Genomic DNA, 21,902 nt, shown 5'->3' on the forward strand with positions numbered 1-21,902 from the left:
GGGTCCTCTGGCTGGGCATTACAAAGATAACATCGATAAGCTAGACTGAAGCCCATTTCCTGCAACTTCGAGTCAACTGGCAATTTATTTTCTAGACCAATATATAAGGTCCAAGACGCATGAGGGAAGCCGAACCCCTTCATGCCAATCTCTTCCATTTTACAAGATTGACTTTTACTTCTGATGTGCTCGCACATTGTGTGTCTGTTGATAGGTTGGGTAGCACTATCCACCGATGCCAATTCATCAGGCTGTCAACAAGGCAAGGGAGACTAACATCAACCCGTATCTCCTTGAGAAAGTTCTCTACTACATGCCCCTGTTCCTGCAAAATCTCATATGTAGTGAGGTGTAAAGTGACTTCAACAAGTTGAAAGTGAGAACTCGGAACACTATTTGCAAGAAGGGGCCCAGCCTAATTATACCTCCAGAATTTGACCTTCCTGCCTTCATGCACTTTCCACTACACAGAAATTTGAATAGGCTTCCATGCTTTGATGGTGTTCTTCCAGCCATCCGACATGCTTTTTCCACTCTTGCTGTCCCTCTCTTGGACATAATTCGCCCGAGGGTTCTCTTGGGTAATCGCTCTATAAGCCAGGAATTCTTGGTGGGCTTTGTCGACTTCCTGCATTCACAGCCCATATCCACCTTCCAATTTTAGAGGACACATTTTCGTCCATCTAACATGAAGGTAAGCTGACTTGTGAAAATAATTTCACTCACCGTGTGAATGACAACTTATTATGGTATGGATTTATCTAAAACCTGCAAGTTGGTGGCGTGGAGGTCTGCTGTAGTTCAACATCTACACTGTCTTTTTGGTCACCGGAAAACTTTACCTGGTGGGCAGGAGAGGGGTACTAGTGGTTTCACACTGAGAGGTAACCAGAAAAGAGCATGGTAAGCATAAATATCTTGTGTCGGCACGCTTGACGTATTCAAGAAACTCTTCCCCATCATAGGAAAACACAAACACAAGCCAAAGAAGGTGCATCGATTGGGTGGGAGATTGGTATTCGTTCCATTTTTTTTTTTTTTGGTAGTACATGACCAACATTTGGCGCTTGGACAGACTCCAAGGTGCTTGAACCAAACAGAGATGGACCACTTTCTGCAAGAGTTGCTCGCCCGTCTCGTTCAACTTTATATAAATGGTTCTCTGCTCCCATGCATAAGAGGAGGCCATGAATATTCATCATTACTATAAAAGGTCAGGAACTCGCATCTGTCGCCCAATTTTTACTGTATCTTTCAAGCTTAGCTTAAACGCATTCAGTTACAAACCTATGAAGAAAGATCTTTCTAGTTAAACCACGGGCAGTAAATGAAGAAGCTCTCATGGTCATCTGCAACCCTCATTTTCTGGTGAAGTGGGTCCAAATTCCTGCTACCTGCTCTCGACCACACATCCGAACTGCACGTTCACGGCCTAAAAACACTGCCAATATTCTGAAACTTTCTATTTCGTCCAATAACATATGCCATTCACAAAAAGTTTTAGTTTTGCGGGAAAAAACACCGATTCTGAATGTACCATCTATTCATTGTGTTATTTAGCACAGAAAACACTTTACATGTGAACATTGGGAAGTCCGCAGAAACAGACATATATACACCCAATTGGTGCACATACGTACATCAAACAAACTTAGACATCCAACTACAGAAATGTTTACCCAACGAAAGATCTGTTTCACAATGAGACAGAAATAATAAAACAAATTTGACAGGAATTAAATAATGATAGAAGTGGGTACTCTTTGTCCTGCCTTTGTGGCCCCACGACAATCATGAAAAAGCATTCCCTATTTAACAAAGAGGAACCCCACTGAAGGCCAGAACCTCAATACCGCTGGTATGGTTCCCAATCAAAGGTCTCTCATGTACACAAAGCATCAAAGGGGTCAAGAAATGCGGTGTTGCCATAAAGCAGAATCCACATAAAGAAGGTTGTCTAACTGTCTGATGCTAAGATGGCTCCCTCCGTTCACTGGGCTTCTGGGTCCACCATTTTATGCAATCTTAAGTAACTCGAAAACAGGCACTGGTGACTGCTTTTGCTTTAAATACATGAGGATAAAAGGTGGCACATGGGGATCAAGGTGATCAGCAGGAACTAGGTTCTTACTGTGCTGTGAAATGGTGATCCGGTCCAGATAATTTTTGGTGTAGGAGCTTATTGGAACATGTCCATAGTTGCTCAGAAAACTCCTTGTTATATGAAAGAGCAGATGATTTGGTCGTCCTACCGCCTCCACCAAAAAAGTACCGACCCGAAGCATCCTAGTTAACCAACAACCTCGAGCCATCAGTACGCATTAATGACCAACTTGAAAAAACAACTGATTCATATATATAGGCAGCAGCAAATCGGAGTTTGGAAACACATGAAATGAAGCAACATTTGGATTCTGCTATGATGTGTGTTACCCTAGCATGCAGTTGTGGACGGGGTTGTTGCATCTTCACTAGTTCACAAAAAATAAATTTGATCTGTAATGTTAGCCAGTAAAAGGAAAGCCAAACTCACAGGAGGTGCTAGAGCTGCATCAATGATGGAACTGACCCCCATTTCAGGGGACTGCAGAAGGCCAGCAAGATCTAGTACTTTGTAAGCCATTCGAGAGATGGAAAATGGAACTTCACGCATGATGCCTGTTTTCACCACCCCAGGATCTGCAGCCCTGACAGTTGATAACACCCATGGATGCAGAGCATAAAAAAATCATTCACTCAACAAAGACACTAACTTGAACGTGTTACCAAATTGAACATATGTAGAAATACTAGTCCAGTGACTAGTCAAAGAAAACATACGTTACTGAGACATGATGCAAGGGGTCTGAGAGGCAAAGTTGTCGATGGAGCTCATAGGAGAACATAAGCAAGCATACTGAGAATTTACGGCATTACTGACATTAGCCATCAAAATGCGTGGTAACTGAATATGTTTGATAAGATAAAATTTTCAGGCATTACTGGCTTACACTTAGAATATTCGTAAATGCGAGCAAAGGGATACCCATTTGAACAAGTGAAAGTTCGCATGTCTCCAACTGTCAACGTTTTCTCACTGATAATTATTTCAGATACTGCAGATGAAGCATAGAGTGGGTAAGCTCATGAAAGAAAATAACATACAATGCTGAGGGACTGCAATTATTTCTTTCATTTCCAATATTTATGCTAGGGAAAACTGGCATTATACCCTAAAGAACTATTATGTCAAAGCATAATTAATCAATAAACAATCGTTAGACCTACTATGAACCCAAATTCTTGATTTCATATTAACTGGAACACATGTTTAATTTCTACAGATCAGATAAGCAAGCATGTAAGACAAATTTCCGGAAAGAATGCAGTCCATTATTATTTGCTGTAAAATGGGATTACAAAGATGGGGGTTAAAGGCTAGCTCACTGGATCGATGTGTAAACGACGTCACATTGACTATTCGAGAAGGCTGATAACTGTTTCTGAGTAGTGGTAGAAGGAGATTGGTAAGAGAAAAGGCACCAAAATAGTTGGTTCCAATCATCCTGCGGACAGAAAATCACACCAAAGTGGTATCAAATGAAAAATTAACTGAAACTTCTGCAATGACATACAAATAAAAGTCACTGCAATTGCTATAGTTTTTTCAATTGATTTATCACTACATTTTCAAGGTTTACCTTAATAAAAGGTTAAGCACAATAATCCATACTAGGGTGAAATTTAGTAATACGATGGATGCTAAAGAAAGGTCTACTGTATGCAGATATTTGTGGGCTTCCTGCAGGAGCAAACAAACAGGCTAGCCATGTGTGGCCTGTAAAACTAATAGATAATCAGCACCTGATGAAGAACCATGGCCGAATTGTCATTTGTGAGCTCATCGACTACAAGTCTAGAACTAAGGCCGGTCCAATGCAGTTGAGAAAGCAGCCATGCCCAGTCCAGGCATCCAGGTTTATTTCATTGTCACAGATATTGTTCTCGGGGAAAATCTCGTCTAATTTTAAAAAATAAAAAATCATAAAAATTATAAAAGAATAAAATAAATGAAAAACTAATAAAAAAGTGAAAAATATAAAAAAATAGTGAGATATTTATTTTTGTTAAGATTTTCAAATCTCATGAGTTTTCCCAATATTTTGTTTTACTTGTTTTTCTCATAAACATCACGAGATTTTGGAAATCTCATGTATTTGTGACAGTGGTTTGTTTCATTTGCTACCTTGGAAAAAAAGTCAGGGAATAGCTTTCATGACATGACACGGTACCTATAATGGAATGGACTGGCAAGCCATTTGATGGAAAAGGATGGACCCAAACAGGCAGGTGCCAGAGGCAAGGGGGGCTGGCAGAGCGCATGGTCATCCTCCCCTCCCCCTCCTCAGATTTTGAAAGCAAATGGTTGTAATCTTTAGAAACTTTAATTTGGCCCCTATAAAAGCTTCAGAAACTGTAGTTCGGCCCCTGGAAAACATATTTTGCCCCTTGTAAGAAAAATATTCTTGGCTCTGCACCTGCAAACAGGCTAGATCAGTAGCTTGCCAAAGTTTGACCAATCAACCATAAAGAGAAAAGCAGTGGCACACAATTATTAGGGATAATTAATCAAAGGCACTCTTGCATTATGGACATAAAATGGCTCACAGTAAACCGTTCTTTAGGTGAATCATACACTAATATTTCAAATCAGAAAATCCCATGGTTAGCAACTTAGCACATCGACCAAAGGCAGAAGTCACTCAATGCTCTCATATACTATTCTCATCCTGTTTGAAATAATAGTTAACCAGAATACAAATACGTAAAGATAATGCCTATTCATGATTTGACTAGGTTGCAGAGGATTTGTGAAAATCATATGCTCAAGTATTACATTGTCTGACTTCACAAATCACTCTAAGAACTCAAAAGTAGTTTCTGTGCTCTTGGAAGGAACCAGAAAACCTTCCTCATCACTTTGCGCAGTTTCTAGACATGAATGCCACCTAGCAAATGGATACATCAGTTTGTTCACATGAGAAGAGATGAGATTCAAAATTACATGAAAAAGAGGAATCATTGGTATGGCCAACTTAGAATTTCTTCTCCATATTTCCAGAAATGTTTATTCTGATACTTTCCTGCTAGCTCAACAATTACATGTCTTAACCCTTGCATTAGAAATATAATATAGTTTTGTGGAAATATCATAAAATAAAACAGGAATCAGATGATGAGAAAATTGGAATTAGATGCCTGAGCAGCAATTTGATAAGTAGTACAGGTGCCCACAAGAATCATTTGCTATAAGCCCTCCCAAAGAACCACTAGGATATCCATCATCCACACTAAAATCATCAATAGTTTTATTAACCCACCAATGCTGCTTAGGCAAGTAAAGATAATGTATGGTTGTACGAAGAACTAGTCTAACATAGATGCAACTCCATTATAGATCAGTGAACAAGTTTGCAGCAACCTCCCCATGTTTATGTGCAGTGAGTACCGACCAATGACAAGAAGCGTTACCTAAAGCCAATTAAAATAAAATAAAATAAAATTGAAAAAGAAAATGGTAAATTACCTATCATAGCCATCAATTGTGTATGACTGTGATGTTGCAAGAATCCCTGCATTGTTAATCAGAAGCTGGATGGAGGGATGGAGGCCAGAATCTATAAGCCACTGTTGAACACTTTCTTTGAACTTCAGCATGGAATCCAAAGATGCCAAGTCAACCACAAATTCTTTCAGAAGAACATTTCCCTTCTGCCCAAGCTCTTCAACAGTCTTTTTTTGCAAGATGCATCATAAGGATGGCAAAATAGTAATCAATAGCCAACACAACATATGGACAGAATGCCATTTTCAAAAGGTTTGAGAACAGAATTTGGCATTTTACCTTAGACAGCAAGCCAGAGGATCGTCCAGCTGTCAATCAAACAATATCAGACAAACTTCAGAAACTAGGAAGATGTATAAAAAGTGAAAACAAAAAAGATAACATCTGCAAAAAGCCAGCACTTATGTCCTCTATGTTACTACTTGAATATGTAATAGAGCAGCCCCAACAAGTGAAAAGCAATTATATAAGCTGGCAAAGAGTAATACCATGCATATATCTAGCTTCAATAGAGTCGTATTTATATTAAACCAGTTTAACGCGATCCATCAGAGCCTGATGGACTTGCATAACTACTGTTGGTAAGTTGACAGCAAGCTGTGATAAACTTTCACAGAGCTGGGGGCGAAAAACTTCTAATTGGAAAAAAGGTACAGATTACTAAATAAAAAAAGGTACTATCATTTGATCATGCACCTAAAAAAACCTAACAAATATCAGAGCCCTTTAATTCAAAAGAACACACTGGCTATGCAGAAATTGATGGAACCTCTTGTGATAGATCATAGAAGGACAGAAATCTTAACAGTCAATTAAATTCCTGAAGGATAAAAAGCAAAAGGTTAGAAAAATTAGGCTACTATTAAGAACCTTCCAAACAATTCAGTGCACTGTCACTAAATGGGTGAATATGTGATTCCAGCTTACAGCAGGAATTTGACAAGGGAAAGCTCCATTCTCAAAATCTGTTCTTGTCTAGGAGAGTAAAATTTAACATACAGTTATCCTCACCATGCACTTTGGCCATATAGAATTTTATACTTTAGTCCTGTTTAGGAAGCAAGACGATTCATTGGGGACATCACAATGCAAGGCTTGAGACCTCCTAGATAGTGTAGTTAAGCAAGACAAAAATGAAAATCAGGTTCTCAGGTACAACAACCAATATTCGCCAGAAACTAGACAATGTAACCCAAAAAATATCTATAAGGTTTCTCAATTACGGATTTCTTCAAATACAACGTGAGTGGAAAATATAAAAGGCACAGAAAGAGCACCAATTCTATTATTACACTTTTAGGAACTTAAGCAGTATTACCTATACATCCTACCTAGAATGACATAGAAACCTTCATCAAGTAAACATTTCACAGCTGCTTCACCCAAACCAGATGTAGCCTGCATGAAGAAGATACCATTAAGACAGATATCTGAATTTAAAATGAAGTCCAAAAAATAGAAAAAAAAAGGACCATATCAAGTGAATGCTCATGAGAACACAAACAGATGGAATTACCAACATCTGATGTCACCAAGCAGTAACATGGCTACGTCGTTTTGAACGGTTTCATGCTTGTCATTTACATCGGTGTCTGATGGTTTTAATATAAACTGGACAAGTTTCTTGGGGTGTGGCTCTATGATATCAGCGTTAGTACAGACCCCAAAAGCAGGGAAAAAGAAACAGTAGCATGCATTTGCAGCGTGAATATTATCTGCAAATAGAATTAAACCCATACTAATCACCGTAATTCCCTTTGTAAAGAACTAAGTTTGCGATCAAAAGAGCTATTTTGTTCTGTGGCACTGGATTAATAAGCAACCCAACAAACACAAAGGAGAAATGATCGAATATGGATCAAACGTGAACAAAGGAAAAACCCAAAAAAAGAAAAAAAATGGAAAAACTGGCCTATGTCGATTCACCAGTACATGTTGGTATAAACTTTTTATGACTGCTTTCTCTCTGTTGGACAATTTCTGTAAGTGGAAAGAAGAAGAGACGGGATTGGCTTTCGGTATGGTCTGCACATCGGCTCGAAATTCATCTTTACCACCATCACAGTGGTGATGAAAAATAGGCAGAAAAAGAGAAAATAAGACAAAAAGAGCTTTACGCCGGTGATGATGCAAACAGGCCTGGTCGAGGCGTCTGGGTGAAGACGAGGGAAAGTGATGGTCTTTCCACTGACGCCATCGATTACGAGCTTCAGGTAGGAACCCAAGAGAGAGAAAGTCCACAGCAGAGACATTCTCCAGAAACCTCGAGAGAAGATGAAGTTCAAGGCCTCTCTATCAAGCAACAACATCTCTCTCTCTCTCTCTCCACACGCACACAGCGGGGACTCAACGAGTCACCACGAAATGGTAGTCAGAATCCACCGGAAAACCGGGTCCCGGGCCGGGCCAGATGACGCAGCCCGGGTCGGCCCGGCCGGGCCCGATCCGGCCCGTTAACTCACCTCTTCCAGCATGTTCCCGTCTCATTGAAACCCTGATCAGAGGAGGACGAGCAGCAGCTGCCGATGGGCATTCTTCTGAGACAGAAGTGAACTCTCGACGGCTAACCATGGAGAGGCAGAGGCAGAGGCGATACGCACATCATCTCGTCTTGTCTCTCTCTCGCCGTCGCAGACTATCTAGCTTTGGGATTCCTGCTGAGGACTGCAAGGCCAGACGATTGCAGGTGCAGGACGACGGGAAGTGCCATTTTCGTCGGGGGAGGAAGTCGGCAAACATATAACGCACAATCTTGCTTTTAGGGCTTCCTCGTCGGGGATGGCGTTGGGTGGGTCAGGGTCAAGAGGGGAGGGAGGAAGGAGCGGGTACGGGAGGAAGGGGAAGGAGCGGGTAGGGGAGGGAGGGAGGTCCATGCCGGCGGGCGTCGGGCCGGCCGGGGCCGATGGGCCCGACCTCAGGATATCGGGCCGGGCTCGGGCTCGGGCCCAGGCATTGGGCTGGGCTGGCGGTCAGAAAACAAAAAGGCGTGCTCTCCCTATCAAACTTCAAAGGCCGGGAAGGGAAGAGCGAAACCTTATCTTCTCGTTAAGGCAGGCATTTGGGCTGGGCTGAGCTCAGGCTGGCTCAAAGTCCTTTGGAAAAGCTTACCTCCTAATCTTGACGTAGAAAAACTTTTCCTTGTTTTTTTTTCAATCCTTGCATCTATACCTGGGAAGATAAATGTTCCAGCGTCAATTCACATCATGCGCGTGAAGACAAGGTCCCATATTTACTTGCAACGGTGCCAATCTTTCTTGGGCCTTGTAATTGGAGTTAGGACAGGATTGAAGCAAATCAGACTGATAGCGGGATCATATTGCCATTTCCGGTCTCTCAACTAATGGATCCATTGATTGATTCAGTAACATCCAATCCATCGTTTGTGCCCAAGTATTTTGAACCATGGAATGCTTAATTGCATCAGATTTGTTTCCAAAGGTAACTTGGTCCTTGATCTGTATTCGTAGGCCTAAGGTGGCATCCCTAGGAAGTCGAGACCTGGTTCAATACAACGAGTCTTTTTTTTTTTTTTTTTTTTAAATCAAAAAGCACGACTGTTGCCTCCTTCCCCTCCATGAGAAACAGGGCACACCTGCTGCGACACCCTATTCCAACACCAAACGACACCTTGTTCCAACGCCATCTGAAACATGGTGAGTTTTTCGTTGCTGCCTTTTTCCGTTTTTAGTTGTTGTGTTTTTCTGATTTTGGTTGCTGCTCACTTCGTCGCGTTATTGTAAGTGAACTTCTATTTTCCTTCCCACCGTCGTCTACTTGTGGTTTCGGTTGGTTTCTCTTTGAATAGGTTGATCATGAAACTTGAGCATGTGTGTTTATGTTGTTGTTATTCCTAATATGTTGTTGTTATTCCTAATAAGCACGTATTAGGACGTTGTTAGTGTGCTATTATAACATATTATTTTGGTTTTGTTCTTTCGATCGTGTCTTTTCTTTTAAAAACCTCTTAATTTTTTAAACATTTTGGATTTTAGAGGTATTATTTTGAATTTTAAAAGTATTATTGTAAAATATTATAAATTCTATCCTTCCATTTCTTTTATATAGTCCAAACCAAACAAAGACATTTCTTTTTCTTTCCTTTCTATCCAAACAAACTTTGTATCACCTCTTTTTTTTTCCTTTCCTTTCCTTTCCTTTCCCTCCCTCCCTCCCTTGGTATAACTTCTATAACCAAAGGCAGGTCACTTTGGTAAGGCTCTTTGCAAAGTTACCGGCAACTCTTACATCATTTCTATCTGGAAGGGTATAAAAGACGATATCAGACAACAATTAAGAGCACTTGATCGTGACAGATATAAGCTAATATTTGGTATTCAGCATTCCTTAATACAAACATAATTTCCTGAACGGTATATGAATTTTATATCAATCCATTTCATTCCTTTGATTGTTGCTCCAACATGTGGAAGAACAAAAAGAACATTTTTAAGAAAAGCTGCGTATGGTAGTGAGGATAAAGCAAAACAGCATTTACAAGAACTAGAAGGGTGAAATTTGCAATCACGAAAGAGATCATTGAAATTATTAAAGAACAAAGAATTGTAATTACCAGTTATTCAGAAAAGTATAAGAATGTATTGATCATTATAAGGATGTATTGATCATTCTGTAGAGAACCGTTACCATCACATTAGAAGAACATCCTCCATCACGTTTCCTTCTCCTAGCTACACAAAATGCAGGGGAAGGAAGAAAAAGGAAGGCAAAAAAGCAGAAGGATTCTATCTACTCTCCAAAAACTAATAACCACCCAAGGCATTCCACCTCAGAAAGACAAAATGAACGAGAACACAAACCGAGGATCAAAATCTGAGACCCGCTTAGCCATCCTATGCTAAAGGGTACAACTACTCCAAAAATTAACCGAAATCGCCCCGAAACTCCAACAGGAGGATGGGCTAAGGCTTGACTCTACCTCTGGGATATCTCCCGTAATATTCCACGTTCAACTTGCTTCAAGAATCACACGCTTCAGTTACCCCAACAATGTCCCGAACAGCAGTGACTTGATACTTCTCAAGCAGGGGCTGGCACTCTGGGAGCAACAGCCTTCGTGGGCCCATTCATGTTGAAGCTACCCGCACGGTTCACTCGGCTGCCTCCATTCCCTGCATGGTCGACCCTCTGATATCCACTCTCACCACCACGGTTTGAAGAGCCTTCTTGACCAGTCCTATATGCAAAGTCTGATCGGTAGTTGAAATCCCCCCTGCCATAGCTCCTTCCACCACCATAGTTGCCCCGCGCTCCTCTCAATCCATCATTGCGGAATCCACCCCTGCCGCTGGGAAAGCGGCCTCGGGCAACTGCATCATGGTCACAAATAGCCTAATTAATAATGACTTTCTCCATAGGATTCTAGGACCGATAGATCTAGAAACAATTGGTCCAGGTAAAACCACTGCTGCAAAACATCAAGGCCTATTGATATTGATCTGAGTTGCTCAGATGTTGCAACCGCACCATCTGATAATTTTTCATATCAAAATCAAAAAGTGCATTTGTGGTTGCCCTAACATGAATTTGAGGAATCAGAGCTACCTAACTAGAAGCGAAAACTCAAAACTCTCATGATGAGAGATTCTTTGAGTGCAGACAATCAGTTTGTTGCAAAATCAGCATTCAGGAAGGGTAAATAGACAAGAGGAAGGCATCTAAGCAATAATATTATGCCCCTGCAAAAACTTGTTCACCTTAGCAGCTAACCGTACATAAGAAACCCATCAGCTACCTTTCAAGGCAGGGCTCACTCTATTGGTGAGGGTGATGGCAACATTTTGACAGACATGCATGAAAGTACGACATATAAACTGCACTATAATAACAGACATAAACCCAGTTTAGTCATCACTTGCCTCGAGAACTAGATGGCCTTTTTTCTTCAACATAAGCTTGACGGCCACCAATAGTTAGCGGTGAAGCCTGCAACACCATAAAGATTAACCACCTGAAATCAGAACACTGACAACTGGAGAAAGGTTATACATATTTCCTCTCCTTGTTTAAAATATATTTCTAATAAGTTCCTATTACAAATTACAAAATCATTTACCGTGCTTGTGGTTTTTGAAGATCAGCGGAGCTATTATTTCCAACATTGATATCTTTAAGCCAACCAACAATAGCAATTCCAGATTTCTCAAATTCAATAAAGGCCCAAAAGATTGATTTAACAAATAATAGCTGCCAAAATATATTTTTGCCGTGAGATGTATATTTTGCTGTGTGGTGTATATATACACACACACACACACAAACAGAATGACTCTACCTACAAAATCTATGTGAAAATCTGTTTTGCATGGACATGAAAATGAGCACTGCACCGGTGTTGACAGGGTAAATACAGGTGCAGTTGTTGAATCCGGTTCGGACATGAGAAACATATTTTTGGTATCTTAGTTTATTAGTTTGAATTTTACAAATATCAACAACAAAGATATGATCTGTTTGCTTAAGACCTTCATGTTGTCATCAACATATATATATATATATATATATATATATATATATATATCATAATCACAAAAAACGTTCTCACGTTTTAAACAGCGAGAATTTTCTCAGGTATAATACGGCGAGCTTGAAAAAAACGGGAAAAAAGGGAAAACTACGGCAAATTTTTAAAAAAATTAAAAAATCCTACAAATTTGGGAAAAATAAAATAAGTAAAAAACTAATAACACCAACATCAAAAAATAAGTAAATATGCAACAAATAAAAATTACAAAATGAACAAGCAGTTTGGCATAAAAAAAGCGTGAAAGAACATTTAAAATGAAGAAAACGCAAACAAAAGCATTTTTTCATTTTGGCGCTTTAGAAAAACAGGGTTTTTTTTAAGTTGTAAACAGCTTGAGTTATTTCTCGCGTTTTAAACATTTTTTTTAAAAAAAAAAGCAGTTTTGCGACTACTTTATATATATATATATATATATAGTGATAGAAACAAACACACAGATACACATGGCCTGGAAACTGAAAACAACCTCAAAATTTACTCAAAAAATTTCTCAGGTGGGGCCCCTACTCCATCATTTTCAAATACCACCAAACATTGTTGTCATATGCACCCAAGCAGATAGATTACATTCATATTCAGACTCCTTTTACACTCATTGACAAATTGATGCTTTAATTTGATTCAAGTTATCCAAAGAGAAGTTTAGTGACAAAAGCTTTTTGAATAAGACAAAAGTGTCCCCAATTTTCATTGTGAGATGGACTCAATTTTGGGTTATTTGCATGCAATTGGACCAGTCAGTCAAGCATGAAATGCTTTTATGAACATGAGCATTGAGGGTGGCAAACAAATTGCAATTGAATCTGATTCAAAACATAACTCGATGCTATGTTTCTTAATGTGAGATACAATTTACTTATACTTTGATCCAAATAAAGAACAAAAAAACCCTGTAGAAATTGTTCAAATTCAATTTGGATTTGACTGACAAAATGATTAGTAACACTAAAACCATGGTCACAAATAACGTTTCAAAGTTTTAAATGGCGATGTTTTTCTCAGCTATAATATGGCAAACCTGAAAAAAAGGAAAAAATACGGTAAATTTTTAAACATTTAAAAAAACTAAAAATGGAGGGAAAATAAAATAATGAGAAACTAATAACACAAACATCAAAAGATAAGTAGATTTGCAACAAATAAAAAATAGAAAATGAAAAAAAAAATTTCGCATTTAAAAAACGAAAAAAAATGCAAAAAAAAACACATTTTTTGAAAAGTTTTAAACGGCAATTTAATTTTTCGTTTTTTTTTTTTGAAAAAAACGCGTTTTTTGTGACTAAATGCCTGAATTCGTCTTCTTCTGCAATTTGATAGATCCACATTTTCTATCACTAATGCCAGGGTGATATGACTAGTTAAAAACTTCAAAATCCAACCAGATAAACAAGGACAAAAGAAAGGAAAAAACTGAGGTTCATATACATTTAACAGGATAGCCGTAAGTTTGACCCAGGATATTCACCTCTATTGCACTTTGGACGGAACTTGAGGATTCAAACTCCACAAATCCAAAGCAGAATCCTTGTTGCTGCACACAGGTTAAGAAAACAAGACATATTTTGTTCATTGAACAGATTGGGAAATCGATTATAATTCACAACCAAGTTCTCATTTAGGACAAACCTTGTTGCTCCTGACTTGAACACCACCACTCTTAATAGGACCAAACCTCCTAAATTCTTCCTCGAGTTGAGAAGGAGTAGCATTGAAAGGCAAACCCTTTATGTATATCGAGTGCCCGTCAGCAGCTGCATACAACAAGAAATATAAAAAAAATTGAAAAAATAAATGAAAGCTGTGTCTCCATTCTAATAATATTAAGGACGTGATAGTTGATGCAAAACCTTCAGCCTCTTGGACGCTGCTGTTCTCAACAGCACTTAAACTGGACACTGACGTCTCCACAATGGGAGCCGCTGATGGCGTTGGTACCAATTGTCTCTCTGGAGCTAGAGGCTTGGCAGGAGAGGATGCTGGGGAAGGTGAAAGGGCAGAGCTTTCCTTCATGACCTTTACCTATACAATGATAATGTTAACCGGTACCTCAATGTTCTGCCTCTTCAGAGAACATCTCAGAAAGATGGAAACTTTGTTTAGCATGATAGAAATCTTACAATTGATGCATATGACTTCTTAGGAGCTTCTTCTAGGGCTGAAGAAGATGTTGAATCAGTTGGATGCTGTTGTCCACTGTTATGTTCATCAACCACCTCCTCAACCACAGGTTCCTCGTCCACAACTGAACCTTCCTCATCATCCGAAGGATTGTAGACTTCTTCCCCGTTATGATCCTCTTCAGACATATGAGCAGCTTGGTCCACCACGTGACTCTCCTCAATAGGAGCAGGCTCTGCATACAAAAAAAGGAACATACTACATCACGTGAACACAATCTATGATAAATGAAGCAGAAGCATGACGATCACAAACCTTGCTCACGTGTAGGCAGTTCTTCATGAACCTCTTCATTCACGTTGTTGGCCACTCCATTGTTTACCACTGGGTGCCCTATCTCTTCGACATACCTAAAGATGTCATTTAAAACATAGTATCCTCTGTCTTGAGGTGCAAGAAAGAAGGACTGAGTGAAATTCCTTTTGACATTGTCCTTTGAGATGAGTTCTCCACTCACAAGCACAAGAACACCCCCATTGAGGGAGTCCTGAGCATCCACAGTCTTTATCTCTGCCTTGAGACCACTGTAATCCATTGAGAGTATCTTTTCGTTGATTTCCTGTCCACTCCCCAACGCGCCAAAGTCAGGACCCATGAACACAACGCAACGACAGACGCTTATATTATTAGAACTTAGAAGCTTGCTGAAAGCTACCCACCCATGTTAGTAGACAACACAGTGGGTTTCAATATATGGAAGCGTTTTATTTGAATTAACATATAGAAGAAAAGTTTCGTATAACATTGTGAACGAGAGCCTCCAAACAACATAATTTCAGTAGACGAGTACAATTTCGAGAAAGATAAGTGAATACAAGGCACCCAAAAAAACTCCATCCACGAAAATTAAAGAAATACGGTACAACAGAAGTCGAATATTAGAAAGATATAACAAGGCAGAGAAAAAGCGAAGGTCCACGAACAGCAGATCCAACACAAAAGAAGTCGTTTCTATTAACAACTTACTTGAGTTGTGGTGACGATACTCATCCCTCCATCCGCACCAGGACGCCCGAGCTTGCTCGAATCCTGGTAGAACCGGAAAACCAGGTTCGGCGATTGATGCAGGATATGGTAGTACTGGTGCACAAAGGCATTTCCGACCTGACAATCATTCCAGACACCCAACCATCACCAAAAAAACATAAAACACGAAAAGGTTCAGCAGAAACAGAACGAAACAACATGCCACACAGAAACTGAAAAAAGAGGAGGGACCACAGAATCGCATACCACTTGAGCCGTGGGGCAGGATCCAGCCGCAGCCTGCTCAGAAGCCATCCCAATACCCTAAAGAACGAACAAAAGTCAGAGCAGCAACAAATCAAAGCCCGCAAAATCATACCCTAAAGATACGCAGCTCGTGAGAGCCCGAAAAACGTAAAACCGCCTCGCCCGAAAACTCTAAAACACCTATCCCAGCATTAATCGACCGACCACAGATCCAAGAAACAACAAAAGGACGATACAACCGCGACCCAAGCCACGAGAACCGAGGAATCGCCGACCATCCAAACCAAATACTGGAGAAAAGAATGAAAACAAATTCGATAGACACAAACCTGATCGAGATCGAGCGAGCCGGGAAGGAGAACGAGAATAAGAAGAAGACGGAAAAGCGAGGTAGGTAGGAGGAAGAGCCTAACCAGGGGTAGCGTGCAGAAGGCTTTCTTAGTGGCGGCGGCGGCGGCGGTACTTCTACCCTAGTCCTCTCTTACTCACCAACCGTCTGCGTCGAAGAGAGGGGCGAGTTCTAGAGGGATCGATCTGAGGGGGGAGGAAGAAGACGGAGCGACGGCGAGGGAGCGGGAGAGTACGAACGTACACCGACTCGACCAGCTCCTACACTCAACTCAAATCTTGCTCTGCTTCGGGGAGGTCGGCTCGATCTCGACTTTGGATAGGCTGGGTCGAGCTCGTGCTGGACTAGTTTAAGTTCTTTTACACTAAGCTCTGTTTGGATGGAGGGAACAGATTGAAGGGAATAGACGGGAAAGTGAAGGAATAATTATAAAATTTGTTTATATAAAAAGGAAAATAAAGAAAATAAATTGTTAAAATCATGTTTGTTTACATTACACAAAGGAAAAGAAAAAAAAAAACAAATTTAAGTTGACTTACAATAATGTTTGTTTACATTACACTGACAACGCCCAATTTATATGCTTCCCAAGGAGCTTAGGAGCTTGAAGGGGGAGGCGTCACAGTGGTATCTAAAGCATATAGACCCTTCTAGACTGAAGGACTTTGATGAGTTTGTAAACGGCTTTATTGACAAGTACACATCCAATTGTTCTGAAGTCCCAATTATGGATATTCTCATAGGAATACAACAAGAAACTAGAGAATAAGCCTGAGATTATATTCAGCATTGAAAATCCTGTAAGTAGTGAAAGGATGGCAGAGGACCATGGCCTTACTATGATTCTTGGTGTTTTCCAAGAACATATCAGGTACCAACATCATACAACATTAGTATGACACCTTCTATTATTTAGTCAAGAAAGCAGAGTAATAGAGAGAGCCTTCAAGTTGGCTATGTCAAAGTAGAAACTGGTGAAAGCTACCATAAGAAGGACAACAACAAGAAGTTGGCCAAATCCGAAGTCCATGCATTATCTTCGGCTCAAGTCAACACAACACAAAGCAGATATTAGAGCAAGATACAAGAAAACAAGTGCAAGCACAAGCACGGGAAAAACAAGAATAACAAGACAAAGTTGTCCCAAAGGGAGTAGAAAATACCTAAGGTGAACACCAGAAGAAATTTTACTCCCATAAAACAAAGCAAGGAGAAGCTTCTATTATACGAGAACCTTTGTAAACTCTCAAAAGTAGTAGATCCTCCCTAAGATGAAGAGAAAGTACATGGATCAATTCTACAAATTTCACAGGAGTCTTAGCCACAACACTGAAGACTGCATTCCCCTCAAGCACATCAAAATTGTAGACAAAGAGCTTCTAATGGAAGGGGCAATACCTGAAAAAAATGTTGAAGCCTAAGTTGAACTTGTTATTACTTTGTTTTTTGTTCTCTCCCATGCATTGTAGGGATGGGGGCCCCCTCTTCAAGCCTTTTAATAATAAAGTTACTTTTTCCTTGAACCATGTGTGTATCTCTTTTATGTACATGCATTTCTATGTGTTAGACTATGCATGCATTCTTTGATGGCTAGACTTATCTCATGATCTCGACATTCCCATTATTGCCCTTACAATGGGGCATATTTTTAGGTTAAGATAAGTGGCCACATGATTTTGAGTTGAAACATTTGTTTTCAAAATCTTTCAAGTAGAAAAAATTTTCAAACAGGTTCCTCAAAATCATCAAAAATATCTTTAGTATGGCTAGTATATCCTAACTTCACTAAAACTGTCAAATATAGCTCCAATGATCACACCTGGTCATGTCTACCAAAACTACCTAATTTCAACTTGGTGGTATCCATTGAACTTAGTTTCCTAGAACCTACTTGAAATCATTCCTAGGCCATGGCCCGACCCCAACGAAATTTTTTTTAAAAATCTAGTGTAAAAATTGATTTTTTTTTGTCTCCATGTATTTTTTAAATATAAGTTTAGTTTGGCCCTACCCAAATCCAATCCACAAAACCCAGTCCCCATTTGGCCCGCCCTTGCGAAAAATCCTGGCTTCGCCCCTGCTTGAAATACTCCTGATAGGCCTTGAAAACCTCAAATGTTTGAAACTTGCCATATATAACTTTGGAGGGGTGCATAAACTCCAATTCTAAACCTACAACATTTGACTTTTATCCTTGTGTTTTGAAACCGTCACTGAGAATAGCTTTGTAATAAACCTAGATCTTGAAACTACTAGGACTTGCCAAGTTTAGCCCACCTAGCTTAGTTTTCCAATACCTACGTGATTTAGAGTGTTGCAAGCATGTGAACCCATTTCAATCAACACAAAATTTAGCCCAACTCACTAAATCTAGTTTGCAACCTTGACCCAGTCAAGTTCAAATTCAAGTCATTTTGACCTGCCTAAAATAAATCAACCTAGACTGAGCGTAGGTCTCACCCTGACCTGAACCTGGTCTAATTTCTAACTCAGCAAACTAGAGCCTAATATCTGAAACCATTCCCAATTTGACCAGGTTTGGTCAATTGAGTTTGTTTCCATTAAAACCAGTCTCAGTTTGATTGTGCTTAGTCAATTAGACTCAATTCTACTCAAAACTAATTTCAGTTTAACCAAACACGATCAAACTAAACCCAGTCATCCAAACCAGACTCAGTTTGACCTAGCTCAATCAACTAAACGAAGGCTAAACTCACCTAGTCAACTAAGCCTAGTAGGAGACACCCCTCTTATTCCAAATCTAGATTCGCAATCTATATCCATAATTCAATATCAAATCTTAATCCAAGATCCATCCTAGACCCAAATCTCCATTTCAGATCATGTTCTAGATCTTAGACTGGATCTATGTATAGATCAATGTATCAAGATCCAAAGTCATCAAATCATGCCACATGGCACATGACTAATCTCAATCCTTGGATCAGTTTTGGTCATTTTTTAAAAACTAAAATTTGTCTTTTTCCAAAACCTGACTTTTACCTTCATCTCACCAAGGAGGAAAGGCATCCTCTTTCCTTAGCTCTCTCTCCACCCATCATAAATAGAAAGGAGGGAGGCCGCGGGTGGGGGAGGGTGTTTGCCGACTTCTCCCTCTCTTTCTCTCTTGATGGGTAGTGCAACTGTTGGGTTGGTGGCATGTTGTAGCCATGTCCTCAGTTTGATTCTTAGAGGGTGCCATTCTGATAGTATCGAGGAGTAGTGTTGATCTTGAGATTAAAGGTGCCACTATGAGGCCAAGTGGACTGGTTCTTGCCTCCTCCATTCTTTTCTATCCTCTCATCTTTCTCTCTCCCTAAGGTTGCCACCTTCCCTAGAAAGACCACCTCGAATGCCCAACCAAGGAGAAACAAGAAAAAAGAAATAGGAGAAGAAGGAAAGAGGTAGGCTGTCCACCTCTCTCTCTCTCCCTCTCTTTATATTTCAGCCTTGTGCATGTGTTGGAGTTCTCCATGGATACTATGTCTTATTTGTTTTGTTTACTATTGTATTCTTGTTATAATGTAGAACATGGCTAAGGATAAACAACTCGTTTTTTTAGATGAGTGTTTCCCTCAAAGCCTATAAGATGTTCATATTATATCATGGACCTTAGTTGAATAGAGAGGTGGCAATCACCTATATGGAGTAACTACCTTTCAAAACACTCGGTTCATAACATTATATTTTAGAATTTTATCGTTTCATGTGTATGCATGTTCTTAATTTAGCCATTAAGAGGAGAATATGTTCTTATGGATGTGGATTTCATTCTTGGCCAACACAGATATGTTTCATTTCCTTCATGAATAATATGTTTATATTTGTTTTCATGAATCTACAAGTTATGACAATTGATGATTAAGTTGATTCGATCTTCATGTATGTTAGAACCATTTATCATAGTGTTATATGGTAATCAATGTGATCCAAATTTTTGAGATATCTTTAGTTCAAGCAAAAATCTGTTTTTGAGAAGACTCTATATTTTTGCTGAACTTTGGAAAACTATATATGTCAATCTATCAGTCGTATTGGTGAACCATAAAAGCCGCTGGTTTCTTTCACGTGTCTAGTTAGTTCCCATCAAATTTTGTTGGAATCTAATTTGTTTTGGTCCCTTGTTTGAATGATTTTCTAGTTTTTTTTTTTTTTTGCAGTTTTATGGTTGCAGAAAATCAAAACCTGAAAATCTGGAACTCAACAAGTCAAGTTCTTCAATTGTCGCTCTGTAAAATCTGAAGGTTTGCTATGGGTGATTCGTTAGTTCATTGAATCAAAAGTTGGAACTAGCTTCTGTCACAAATTTCTGCAATTTCCTGTCAAAACAGATTTTTCGTCAACTTTAACATGGTAAAGAGGGAGGAGCTTTCGCCTCTTTTATGTTTCGGCTAAAATTTGGCATGGAAACTTCCTACATAAGATAATAATTAGTTTTGTGTTGGTTGAACAAAATTAACTCAGACTTGGGTTAGGCAGAGCCATAAATATAGGATAGGAAACATAAAATTCTGCAGAACATAATATAATAGATGGTAAAATGGCCTATTTTGAGTTGTATTTTCAAGATTTCCTAAAGTTTTATAATTGAATCTTTCGAAATGAAAATTAACTAGAGAGCTAAGTCACGGGACTCTTCTATTTTACTGCTGCACCCAAGTCGCATCGAGTCAGGTACGCACTGAATATGAGTGCAGCTCCGACTCACACCCAAAACTATATATGGCTTGAGGATGATACATCAACATCCACCAGAAAACGTAACAACGCGATAAAACATGTCTACTATTTATTTAACAAGTTTCATTTATTAAAAATAATAAATGAGGAAGGTGGGTCATACATGTAAGTTGAAGCATGACCGCAACCTCACTGACTTTGGCTCTTGTTTACCTACAAGTTTCATTTATTGAAAAAAAGAACATAACCTTACAATCAGAACCAAGGGGGCCCGTAGGGACCGTGGTTCCAAAATAGATTAAAATAATTGAAAATTTTTAGTTTGGCCCCTATGACATTTGGACCCGGGTTTAGTTTAGCCTCCATAGATCTAAACCTAAATCCAATTCACAAAACCCAGCCCGCAACCCCCTTTATCTTTGTCGGCATTGTTGCCCTCTTTTGAAAGCTGAAGGGGGATTTTCAATTTTGATTTTGAAAAACGCAGCCCGGAGCTCGCCGGCTGCTGCCCTGAGTCCCTGACTTCTACCCACCGCCACGATGCCACCGGACCGCCACCCGCTGGCCGCTGTCCCTGTCTCCTTGACTCACTGCCTGAGTTCAGCTATGTGTTTGAGCTGTGTTTTGTGGGTTGGATTCGAGGAGCTGTGTTTTGTGGGTTGGATTCGAGTCAGTTATGTGCTTGAGCTATGTTTTGTGGGTTGGATTCGAGTTCAGGCCAAACTAAACCAAATTCTAAATGCAGCCAAACTAAAAATTTTCAGTTATTTATTTTATATTCAATTCCTTGAGGAAGAACAACGGATGCAAAGGGAAGAACAAGGGAGGCTTCCGCACTTGCCTGAGGAGAGTGATATAACCCTCTGGCTCATATGAAAGTTTCATTATTAAAAAAGAAAAATCCTCTTTATAAGAAAAAAAAAAAGGTGAATGTCGTTATTTTTTGCGCATCTTTGAGTTCAAATTAACTAGTCGGGTTTCAAAAAACAGGGTCTAAATCTGAGTCTGGATCTGATTACTAGATCTAATTGGGTAAAAGGTGGATTGGATCCAAAAAAAAAAAAAAATCGGAAGCATTTATCTCCGGAAATCATTTTCTGGTGGAAAGCGCTTCTGGCCAGGCGCTATTCTACGAGTGAAACACGGCGTGACGACGACGACGAGCGGCGGCGAAGCTGTGGTCTTCTTGTGCAGTCAACAACAGGGGATGGAGTTCTCCAGTCTACCTAAACCCTGAGCCGGAAAAGGGTCCTCCAAACACCTCGCATCTTCCCGTCAAAAATTAAAAGAAGAGTCGTTTTCTGAAAATTTTC

The 21,902-nt window shown here is 39.6% G+C and overlaps 2 protein-coding genes across 5 annotated transcripts; both read right to left on the minus strand.

Moving 5' to 3' along the window:
• Positions 1–1,493: 1,493 nt before the first annotated feature.
• LOC116250079 (uncharacterized) lies at positions 1,494–8,618 on the minus strand. 3 transcript variants are annotated; one of them, XM_031623454.2, is made up of 9 exons: positions 7,723–8,618; positions 6,937–7,003; positions 5,885–5,913; positions 5,567–5,772; positions 3,427–3,545; positions 2,991–3,095; positions 2,821–2,896; positions 2,534–2,687; positions 1,494–2,286 (listed from the first exon to the last, which is right to left on the minus strand). In XM_031623454.2, the coding sequence occupies exons 1-9, from the start codon at positions 7,912–7,914 to the stop codon at positions 2,128–2,130; spliced, it is 1,107 nt and encodes a 368-aa protein (XP_031479314.1). In that variant the 5' UTR covers positions 7,915–8,618; the 3' UTR covers positions 1,494–2,127. The 3 variants fall into 3 exon arrangements, with proteins under 3 accessions (XP_031479314.1, XP_031479315.1, XP_031479316.1); XM_031623455.2 differs by having other exon boundaries at positions 1,496–2,286; positions 8,068–8,617; XM_031623456.2 differs by having other exon boundaries at positions 1,496–2,286; positions 7,122–7,865.
• A 1,523-nt stretch (positions 8,619–10,141) lies between these two features.
• On the minus strand, positions 10,142–16,219 carry LOC116251447 (nuclear transport factor 2-like). Of its 2 annotated transcripts, none has more exons than XM_031625730.2 (10): positions 15,890–16,219; positions 15,561–15,617; positions 15,294–15,431; positions 14,583–14,886; positions 14,267–14,502; positions 13,997–14,168; positions 13,776–13,900; positions 13,615–13,680; positions 11,482–11,548; positions 10,142–10,932 (listed from the first exon to the last, which is right to left on the minus strand). In XM_031625730.2, the coding sequence occupies exons 2-10, from the start codon at positions 15,606–15,608 to the stop codon at positions 10,643–10,645; spliced, it is 1,446 nt and encodes a 481-aa protein (XP_031481590.1). In that variant the 5' UTR covers positions 15,609–15,617; positions 15,890–16,219; the 3' UTR covers positions 10,142–10,642. The 2 variants fall into 2 exon arrangements, with proteins under 2 accessions (XP_031481590.1, XP_031481589.1); XM_031625729.2 differs by having other exon boundaries at positions 15,974–16,218.
• Positions 16,220–21,902: the final 5,683 nt, after the last annotated feature.

The sequence above is a fragment of the Nymphaea colorata genome, chromosome 3 (genome assembly GCF_008831285.2).
Source record: "Nymphaea colorata isolate Beijing-Zhang1983 chromosome 3, ASM883128v2, whole genome shotgun sequence".
Classification (NCBI taxonomy): Eukaryota; Viridiplantae; Streptophyta; class Magnoliopsida; order Nymphaeales; family Nymphaeaceae; genus Nymphaea; species Nymphaea colorata.

Excerpts from the sequence above, each read along its gene's own strand:
- LOC116250079 (XM_031623454.2), bottom strand. The coding sequence starts at position 7,914 with ATGTTGTTGCTTGATAGAGAGGCCTTGAACTTCATCTTCTCTCGAGGT. Across the intron at positions 7,004-7,722 it reads CTGTTTGCATCATCACCGGC|GCTACATCTGGTTTGGGTGA; the intron begins GTAAAGCTCTTT and ends TTCTTCATGCAG. Across the intron at positions 5,914-6,936 it reads AGGTTTCTATGTCATTCTAG|CTGGACGATCCTCTGGCTTG; the intron begins GTAGGATGTATA and ends TTTGATTGACAG.
- LOC116251447 (XM_031625730.2), bottom strand. The coding sequence starts at position 15,608 with ATGGCTTCTGAGCAGGCTGCGGCTGGATCCTGCCCCACGGCTCAAGTG. Across the intron at positions 14,887-15,293 it reads GTATCGTCACCACAACTCAA|GAAATCAACGAAAAGATACT; the intron begins GTAAGTTGTTAA and ends GGGAGTGGACAG. Across the intron at positions 13,681-13,775 it reads TTCAAGTCAGGAGCAACAAG|CAACAAGGATTCTGCTTTGG; the intron begins GTTTGTCCTAAA and ends ACCTGTGTGCAG.